We start from the raw sequence: 10639 nt of genomic DNA, 5'->3' as shown, positions 1-10639 counted from the left end.
CCCTCATGACCAGGCCATTTTTTTTTGCGATAGGGCACTACGTTATTTTAACTGACAGTGTCCTCTTCTCCTCAGCGGACATCGGGCGGGTTGCGGCTCCTGTGTCCTCTCTTCCTAGGCTTTGGGGGCTTCCACCGTGCGGCTCCTCCCTCCTCCTCCTAGGCGTACAATAGGATCACCTGTCCTTTCAGCCAATCGGGTGACGGGTCTCAGGATCAGTGTGGCGATAGTGAATAATAATTCGCTATTGTCACACAACTCAGTGTGCGCCCCAAGCCCACCCTTTTATAGCATCTGGCTCTAATCACGTGCTTCAAAAAAAAACAAAAACCCCACCATTGGAATCTATGCTTCTGGCGTCCTGTATGTAGGTCAGCAGGCCGGACGCAAGGATGGGGGGGGCGGCACCCGAGTGCTCCTAATGGACGGGCCATCAATGATGTATAGGTATGTTATTTTGCGCTGAATAGCCGCCCTGACGCAGTGTGTGTGGGGTGGTCCAGAAGCGGTTAAAATCGCATGACAATTGCACTGTCTTTAGCAGAAATCGCACTGAACTCCAGGAAAATCTGCATGAGAATCGCTCTAATTTGCATCACATAAGTGTGAACCCAGACGAAAAGAAGAAAAGTGTAGGTTATTCATAAACTTTACTAGCAATAAATAATAATACAATATAAACAGTGGTGAAACACTTTTACCCTCCTGGATTTGGAATGGCAGTGAAGTGGCAAGGCTGGCAGATCATCTTTCCCAGGCGGAGGGTGTCAGTGGTCACCATGGTGATGTGTGCAGGCTGGCACTCTCCCCACTCCTCTTGCACAGATTCTTCTCTGTCCTGCCTGCTGGGGGAGTGACTTGTGTCAGTACAGACTGTGCTGGGGCTGCTGTGATCATTGCCTGCAGACTGCTGACAGACACACAATGCCTCCTGCTCTGGGCTGGGAGTCTGCTCTCACCATACACATCCTCATACTGCTGCCTTTGTTAGGACAGGTACAGTCCCTGACAAGGACCTTCTACATTGGCATTAGGGAGGAGGAGTGGGATTTTGCCCCCTCTGGGAAGAATCTCATCACCGGACAGGACATATCCCAGGACAAGTAAGTGCCATGTGTGAAAGCCATCTGTCACCATGGGGGGCTAGGGGGGCATCACTGGTATTGGATTACATCTATGCACACAGCAAACAAAGGTATGAGAGCTATGTGATGGTACGAGCGCTATGTGATGGTACGAGCGCTATGTGATTGCTATGTGATGGCATGAGCGCTATGTGATGGTACGAGCGCTATGTGATTGCTATGTGATGGCATGAGCGCTATGTGATGGTACGAGCGCTATGTGATCGCTATGTGATGGTACGAGCGCTATGTGATGGTACGAGCTCTATATGATGGTATGAGCGCTATGTGATGGTACGAGCGCTATGTGATTGCTATGTGATGGCATGAGCGCTATGTGATGGTACGAGCGCTATGTGATGGCACGAGCGCTTTGTGATGGCATGAGCAATATGTCATGGTATGAGCACTGTGTGATGGTACGAGCACTATGTGATGGTATGGGCGCTATGTGATGGCATGAGCGCTATGTGATGGTACCAACGCTATGTGATGGCATGAGAGCTATGTGATGGTACAAACGCTAGCGCTATGTGATGGCATGAGAGCTATGTGATGGTACGAGCACTATGTAGTGGTATGGGCGCTATGTGATGGCATGAGAGCTATGTGATGGTACAAGCGCTATGTGATGGCATGAGAGCTATGTGATGGTACGGGCACTATGTGATGGTACGGGCACTATGTGATGGTATGGGCCCTATGTGATTGTATGGGCCCTATGTGATTGTATGGGCCCTATGTGATGGTATGGGCGCTATGTGATGGAATGAGCTCTATGTGATGGCATGAGAGCTATGTGATGGTACAAGCGCTATGTGATGGCATGACCGCTATGTGATGGTACGAGCTCTATATGATGGTATGGGTGCTATGTGATGGTATGGGCGCTATGTGATGGCATGAGAGCTATGTGATGGCATGAGCGCTATGTGATGGTATGAGCGCTATGTGATGGTACGAGCTCTATATGATGGTACGGGCGCTATGTGATGGTATGGGTGCTATGTGATGGTATGGGTGCTATGTGATGGCATGAGAGCTATGTGATGGTACAGGAGCTATGTGATGGTACAAGAGCTATGTGATGGCATGGGCGCTATGTGATGGTATGGGCGCTATGTGATGGTATGAGATCTATGTGCTCTATGTGATGGTACGGGTGCTATGTGATGGTACGGGTGCCATGTGATGGTATGAGCTCTATGTGCTCTATGTGATGGTACGGGCGCTATGTGATGGTACGGGTGACATGTGATGGTATGGGTGACATGTGATGGTATGAGCTCTATGTGCTCTATGTGATGGTACGGGCGCTATGTGATGGTACGGGTGACATGTGATGGTATGAGCTCTATGTGCTCTATATGATGGTACGGGCGCTATGTGATGGTACGGGTGCCATGTGATGGTATGAGCTCTATGTGATGGTACGGGTGCTATGTGATGGTACGGGTGCTATGTGATGGTACGGGTGACATGTGATGGTACGGGAGACATGTGATGGTACGGGTGACATGTGATGGTACGGGAGACATGTGATGGTACGGGAGACATGTGATGGTATGAGCTCTATGTGCTCTATGTGCTGGTACGGGCGCTATGTGATGTTACGGGTGCCATGTGATGGTATAAGCTCTATGTGCTCTATGTGATGGCATATTTTTGGAGAGGTCTTTGGGTCCAAAAGACTAACCTTCTGGTAAATTAGGGAAAACTATTCAATGAAATAATCAGCTCTGGTAATAAATGATACAGTTTTTTAATTCATTCCGCTGTGCTGTGAAGACTTTTCGGCTACTTTCACACTGGGGCTCTGCGCTGGCAGGATGCTAAAAAAAGTTTTTGGGGTGCTTTCGGAGCGAGGTATACCCCACACCTAGAGCGCCCTGCCCATTGTAACTGCTGACTTCTAATTCTTTGAAGAGTAAAGAACCGCTTTAAGGGTCACTTCACACCACATGCAGTCCAGTGCGTTTTTATTCTGCATCAAAAGGTTACATGTTTTCCAATGGCACAGTTCACACCCGTGCAGTCAGTTCCAGGGCTTTCCAGGAACATGTTACATTTTTCCTGCACTGGAACGCAGTAAAACGCACTGGGCCCTTGTATATAGAGAGGAAAAAAGCATCTGGAATGCATCCGGAAACGCTTCAAAAACACGCATGCAGAAACGCATCTGGAACAGATCTGGAGTGCGTTTTTGTGGTGTGAAGCGGCTCTTAAGCTGAAACCGCAGTTCAGCCTGTATTAAAAAAATGAAAACAAATACTGCAGCTGCTGACTTTTTATATAAGGACACTTACCTGTCCAGGGAGCCTGCGATGTCGTCACACCAAGCCGACCCGTCTCTCAGCTGTGGGTACAGGGGCCGGCATCCTTACCAAAGGAAGCAGCTTTACAGCCTGTTTCCTACTGAGCACGTGCGAGCCGCACCGCGCTTTCTGAATGGCCCAGCTGTCTTCTGGGACCTGTGTGTATCTCTTAGAAGGCAGCAGGGGGGAGGGGCCGCAAATGACGTAGGTCACCATGGTGCCCTTACACGGAAGTGGGAGAGCAGGTACCTGTTTTTGACTGGTATCCGCCCCCCAGAAAGGTGCCAAATGTGGCACCGGAGGGGGGAGGTAGCAGATAAGCAGAGCTTCCACTTTTGGGTGGAATTCTGCTGGAAGTTTAATCAATGGTGGCTGGAGGTCAGTCCGGCACTTACCCCATCAACTGCAACGGTTGGCAGGCAGCAGGCAGTGGCTCGGTGTCCATGGCCGCTTCCAGCTCCTCCCCTCCTCCTCCTAAGCGTCTAATAGGATTGCCTGTCCTTTCAGCCAATTGGGTGACCGGTGTCAAAACCAGCTTCCTGATTGATCGGGAGGAGGATCAGTGTTACAACAGTGAATATTCATTTGCTGTTGTAACAAACCTGGGTGGGCTCGGAGCACACTCTCTGCAACCCGAGCCCCCCCCCCTCCCCATGTTGAAGCCTATTAGAGCCTCTGGTTGTAATCGATGTTTTTTTAAAAAAAAGCAGCCCCCCCCCCCCACATTGGAATCCAAGGGGCCGGATGCATGGATGGGGGAGGTGGTGATGGACGGGGGGGCGACGCCCTTAACCACTTCAGCCCCGGACCATTTTGCTGGCTTAAGCCCAGACCACTTTTTGCGATTCGGCACTGCGTCGCTTTAACTGACAATTGCGCGGTCGTGCGACGTGGCTCCCAAACAAAATTGACGTCCTTTTTTTCCCATAAATAGAGCTTTCTTTTGGTGGTATTTGATCACCTCTGCGGTTTTTATTTTTTGCGCTATAAACAAAAATAGAGCGACAATCTTGAAAAAAACGCATTACTTTTTACTTTTTGTTATAATAAATATCCCCCAAAAATATATAAAAAAACATTTTTTTCCCTCAGTTTAGGCCGATACGTATTCTTCTACATATTTTTGGTAAAAAAAATCGCAATAAGCGATTATTGATTGGTTTGCGCAAAAGTTATAGCGTTTACAAAATAGGGGGTTGTTTTATTACATTTTTATTAATATTTTTTTTTTCTAGTAATGGCGGCGATCAGCGATTTTTATTGTGACTGCGACATTGTGGCGAACACATCGAACATTTTTGACACATTTTTGGGACCATTGTCATTTATACAGCAATCAGTGCTATACAAATGCAGTGATTCCTGTGTAAATGACACTGGCAGTGAAGGGGTTAACCAGTGGGTGGCAGTGTAGGGGTTAAGTGTTACTATGGGCGTGTCACTAACTGTGGGGGGCTGTTCTTTTAGTGAACACTGATCTCTGCTCCAATCACATGGAGCAGAGATCAGCATCACTTGTTGCTAGGCAGAACTGGGAGATGCTGTTTACAACGGCATCTCATAGTTCAGCCGCTCCGTGAGACGATCGCGGGTATGCCCCCGGCAATCGAGTCCACGGGACCCGTGACCGGACTCATGGGGGTCCCGACCGGCAGCGCACTTGCGATGGCAGGGCGGCAAATTTAAAGGGACTTACAGGTACTCCCATTTGCCTGCCCATGCCATTCTGCCGACGTACATCGGCGTGCGCCTGTCAGGAAGTGGTTAACGGACAGGCCGCCCCTGAGTTTATTCTGCTTTTATTTTGCCTTCCCTGATCCCCCTTATCATTCCATTACCATGCTAATGACATGTCTGGAAAAAAAATAGTCATTGGGTCTCTGTGCTTATCTGTACAATGTAGGCTGATGGAAGGAGCCAGCAGAGTACCGTACCTCGCTCCCTAAAGATATCACAGCACCCTGGCTAAGGGCTCCTCTCTACAGCCCTGAGGCTGGCAATGGGCTGACTCTTGGGAGGAGTTATGCAAATATCAAAATGCCTTGATAGGTGGATGTCAGTCTGGCGAAGGGGACATTTACATACAACCATGTTAGGTAACACCCACATGTGACACTGCTCCTCTATGATTGAAGGAACTGAAATACAATGAACAAAAGGGGTGGGGCTAGAGACGGAGCCTCCAGCCAGGAAAATAGGTAGGCTCTGAATTGCTGCAGCTTCTAATGTACTCTGTGAGAAGCTCACAGTGTGCAGTGAGATCAGAGTACATACAACTGTGCAAGACTGGAGGGAAGGCTGGAGTTCAGCTTGAAGGTTTGTATTCCTCTAGTATCTCCTCTCCTAGACAGAACAATTCATTTGAATCACGACAATCAGCACTTACACAACAGTAGAGCTGCAGCGATTAATTGATAAAATCCATAATGAAAATCGTTGTCAAATATTTTCATTATTGATTAGTTGGTGTAACGTCACCTTCCTCCCTGCCAGTCCCGCTTCCGTCCCAGTGAATCCTGTTCTTGTGTACAAGGCGGTGCCGTATTTTCATGAGAATACAGCGGCGCTCATGTGACCAGGTACGTCCGCCTCTCTCCTCCCCTCAGCCCCGCCCACTGCTACCTCGAGGGAAGAGAGAGGCGAGAAGCAGCCGTGATATAAGGTAGTAGCTGTATATAACAATACTATACAATACTAATAATAGTCAGTAGTACATACATTGTGATGACAAGTTGACAAGTGCCCCTTCACTTGATCATTTCTGGGGGGGACGAATAGTACCCCATCATTGGTGTTCCCGGGAGGAATAGTGCCCCATCATTGGTGTTCCTGGGAGGAATAGTGCCCAATCATTGGTGCTCCTGGGAGGAATAGTGCCCCATCATTGGTGTTCCTGGGAGAAATAGTGCCCCATCATTGGTGTTCGTGGGAGGAATAGTACCCCATCATTGGTTTTACCGGGAGGAATAGTACCCCATCATTGGTGTTACAGGGAGGAATAGTGCCCGTCATTGGTGTTCCCGGAAGGAATAGTACCCCATCATTGGTGTTACAGGGAGGAATAGTGCCCGTCATTGGTGTTCCCGGAAGGAATAGTGCCCCATCATTGGTGTTCATTGGAGGAATAGTGCACCATCATTAATGTTCCCGGGAGGAATAGTGCCCCATCATTGGTGTTCCCGGGAGGAATAGTGCCCCATCATTGGTGTTTCTGGGAGGAATAGTGCTCCATCATTGGTGTTCCCGTAACCCGGAAGGAATAGTGCCCCATCATTGGTGTTCCCGGAACCCGGAAGGAATAGTGCCCCATCATTGGTGTTCCCTGGAGGAATAGTGCCCCATCATTGGTGTTCCGGGGGGGGTTGTTGTACTAGAAACCCCATCATGACAGGATACCTGTATATGACCTGTGTATATCTGTGTAAAGCCTCATACACACGATAGGACTTTGTACAAACTTTCCCTTGGATTTTTGTACAAAGGGCGTCGGCCGTGAACTTGTATTGCATACACACAGCAGGACTTTTTCAGCCAACTTTCACCAAATGACTTGGTTTTTCTGCTCTTTACCGCCACCTTTGGTCAACTTCTGTATTGTTGTCTGATCTTTTGCATTGGTTCTGAGCATGCGTGTTTGTACTTTGTACAAAAGTCCTATGGTTTTCTGTACACACGATCAGACTTTGCTCCATCGGACTTTTTGTTGCCAGAAAGTTTGTCCGTTCGCACAGCCAACAAAAGTCAGATGAAAACCTAAAAAGTTTGTCTGATGGATCGTACACACGGTCGGATGTTGCTCCAAAACAGCTAATTTGCATGTTTGTTGCCAAAAAGTCTGATCGTGTGTATGGGCCTTAACACTCCGTTTTGTTTCATTATTATTTAAAATAAATGAAAAAATGACATATTATGTTTTTTTGTTTTGTTTTTTAATGATTTTTTCTTATTAATCCAAAAAAATAATCGGCCAACTAATTGATTATGAAAATAATGATTAGTTGCAGCCCTACACAACAGTTTATCAAATCTGAAATGTGAGATTTAGTTTCAGACGTACAATCAATCAAATGGACAGAATGTTGTGATGCCATCGGATATGTCACCCGAGCTTCACACATCTGTTTTATATTAGAACTGAAAGGTCTGTATGTGACTCTTTGGTGGATATTGTAAAGGCCCGTACACATGATCGGACTTTTTGACAACAAACATGCAAATGAGCTGTTTTAAGGCAACATCCGACAGTGTGTACGCTCCATCGGACAAACTTTTTCGTTTTTCATCTAACTTTTGTGAGAACGGACAAACTTTTTGACAACATAAGTCCGATGGAGCAAAGTCCGATCGTGTGTACACAAAACCATCAGACTTTTGTACAAAGTACAAACACGCATGCTCAGAACCAATGCAAAAGTTCAGACAACAATACAGAAGTTGACCAAAGGGTGGCACCAGAGTAATTGATTGTCCTCTTATGAAGTGTCGTCACTACATTGAAACGTCACTACGTTTGTGTTTGTTGCCTAAAAAGTCAGATCGTGTGTATGCAATACAAATTTATGGCCAACGCCCTTTGTATAAAAGTCCACAGGAAAATTTGTACAAGATCCGATCTTGTGTATGAGGCTTAAGTATGATAGAAAGCCCCCCCTCCATTATAGGACTGATCCATTATCTGATCCCATCTCTGATCCCATCTCTGATCCCATCTCTGATCCCATCTCTGATCCCTTCTCTGATCCCATCTCTGATCCCATCTTTGATCCCTTCTCTGATCCCATCTCTGATCCCTTCTCTGATCCCATCTCTGATCCCTTCTCTGATCCCATCTCTGATCCCTTCTCTGATCCCATCTCTGATCCCATCTCTGATCCCTTCTCTGATTCCATCTCTGATCCCTTCTCTGATCCCATCTCTGATCCCTTCTCTGATCCCTTCTCTGATCCCATCTCTGATCCCTTCTTTGATCCCATCTCTGATCCCTTCTCTGATCCCTTCTCTGATCCCATCTCTGATCCCTTCTCTGATCCCATCTCTGATCCCTTCTCTGATCCTGAGGTTCTGTGTCACCTCTAACACTTTCCAGCGATTGGTGGTCGTAAATCGATCAGTTTTGCTCTGAAACATAACATCTCTTTGCTGATCTCCTTCCCTTGTGTGAAAGAACAAGAGCTGTCATGAAAGTGGAAAGCCTATGGAAGGGAATGGGTGGAGTAGAGACCCAGCTGTAGGCTGGATCAAGCATTGAAGGAGCGGTAATGAGGGATCATGGGGTCAGCTCTGAAGTCTTGCAGCGCCGGCTCCTGGGCTCCAATTACCAGACATCTTGTGAATACGGCGTGTGCGTTCATATATACTCCCAGTGCAAAATACGTGAACGTGGTGGAGTTGGTTGGTTGTTGGGAAAAGTTTCCGGTTGTGATTTGGCATCTATGGGCAATAAGGTTGCCACCTCATCCCTATAAACCCCGTCACATATTAATTACACAGATTCTGTGGCCGATTAAGGTGGTAATTAAACCTACTTGGTGCCTAATCTGCAATCAATTAGCAGAACCTGTGTAATTAATATGTGTTTGGGATTAAAGGAATGAGGTGGCAACCCTAATGGGCAACCAGCCAATAAAATGGCACAGGGTGTCTTTGGATTGCAGCAATGCAAGATAACAGTCTCCCCAGTTTAGTCGGAGAATTAAACCAGCAGTGCCATCTGAAAAGCAATCCACGGTGAATCATTTTCACAGGGCATTTGCCAGGCAGTGAGGGGGGCGTTATGTTGCCTCCTCGCTGCATGTTTTAACCCCTAAACGCCAACACCAACCCGGCCGGCCCCATTCACTTCAATGGATTGCACAATTGCGTGGTCATTCTACACTCTACACATATGACATTTTACTATTTTCACAAAAATAGAGCTTTCTTTTGGTGGTATTTAATCACTGCTGGGGTTTTATTTTTTGCTAAACAAAAAAAAGATAATTTTGAAAAAAAAGATAGTTTTTTAATATGTTGTTATTAAAGTTTCCAAACAGGTAATTTTTCTCCTTCATTGATGGGCACTGATGACTTTGCACTGATGGGCACTACTGATAGGTGGCACTGATCAGGAGGCACTGATGGGCACTGATAGGTGGCACTGACTGGCAGCACTGATAGGTGGCACTGACTGGCAACACTGATCGGTGGCACTGATTAGCAGTACTAATGGGTACTGGTAGGTGGCACTGATTGGCACTGGTTAGCAGCACTGGTGGTCACTGTGTGGGACCGATGTCCCTCTTATAGAAGCCGGTAATCAGCTTTATTCTTTTCTCCTTGCGCTGTTAGCGTGAGAAAAAAACAAAACAATGACCAGCTTTTGTTTACATCATGTGATCAGCTGTCATTGGCTGACAGCTGACCATGTGATAAACGGCCGTTACCAGCCCTTTACTCTGATCTGTGATCAGCCGAGTCCCAAGGACTCAGCGATAACAGAGCGCGCCGCCTGCATCCGTGTACGCTCTCCTGGCATATTAAGCCTGTGTTGTGGCCGTCTTTTGGGTACAGCGCGGGCGCCAAGTGATTAATGTGTGCAGCATCCCCCCCTAATACTTACCTGAGCCCCATCTCGATCCAGAGATGCTGCACAAAAGTCTTGGCTGTCTGAGATTCTCCTTCCTTGTTGCCTAAGACAGGTGCTGTCAATCAAGGCCAGTGAGCCAATGAGAATTGAGAGGGGGCAGGGCCACGGCTCAGTGTCTGCATGGACACGCGGAGCAGTGGTTTGGCTCGGGTGCCCCCATAGCAAGGTGCTTGCTACGGGGGCACTTGGCAGGTGTGAGGGGCCAGGAGTGTCAGCGGGGGACCAGAGAAGAAGAGGATCTGGGCTGCTCTGTGCAAAGACCTCTGCATAGAGCAGGTAAGTATAACGTTTGTTACTTTTAAACAAAAGAAAAAAAACGAGTTTAAAGTGGTGTTCCCATTTAAAAAAATAATAATTTAAAAGTCAGCAGCTACAAATACTGCAGCTGCTGACTTTTAATAATCGGACACTTACCTGTCCAGGGTCCAGCAATGCGGGGGATCGAAGCCCCACTCATCTCCCCCATCTCCCCCCCCCAGCGCCGGCATTGTAACTGTGGACGTACGGCTGTGGCTTCACAGCTGGGCATCCACTGCGCATGCGTGAGCGGCGCCACATGCCGTTATTGGCCACGC

The 10639-nt window shown here is 47.5% G+C and overlaps 1 protein-coding gene across 1 annotated transcript in view; it reads left to right on the top strand.

Annotated features, from left to right (window-relative positions):
* The first annotated feature begins 878 nt into the window (after positions 1-878).
* The window catches only part of LOC143986572 (ferroxidase HEPHL1-like), a 126826-nt gene continuing 117065 nt past the window's right edge, over positions 879-10639 (top strand). Inside the window, exon 1 of the mRNA XM_077484972.1 lies at positions 879-1103. Within this exon, the coding sequence (XP_077341098.1) occupies positions 925-1103 (179 nt within the window). The 5' untranslated portion in view covers positions 879-924. The remainder of the gene's footprint in view (positions 1104-10639) is intronic.

Source organism: Lithobates pipiens, unplaced genomic scaffold, assembly GCF_037356315.1.
Source record: "Lithobates pipiens isolate NorthernLeopardFrog02 unplaced genomic scaffold, aLitPip1_a1.2 Scaffold_17, whole genome shotgun sequence".
In the NCBI taxonomy this organism is placed as follows: domain Eukaryota; kingdom Metazoa; phylum Chordata; class Amphibia; order Anura; family Ranidae; genus Lithobates; species Lithobates pipiens.
The sequence above is the reverse complement of the archived record's forward strand: the minus strand, read 5'-3'. Positions and strand labels throughout refer to the sequence as shown.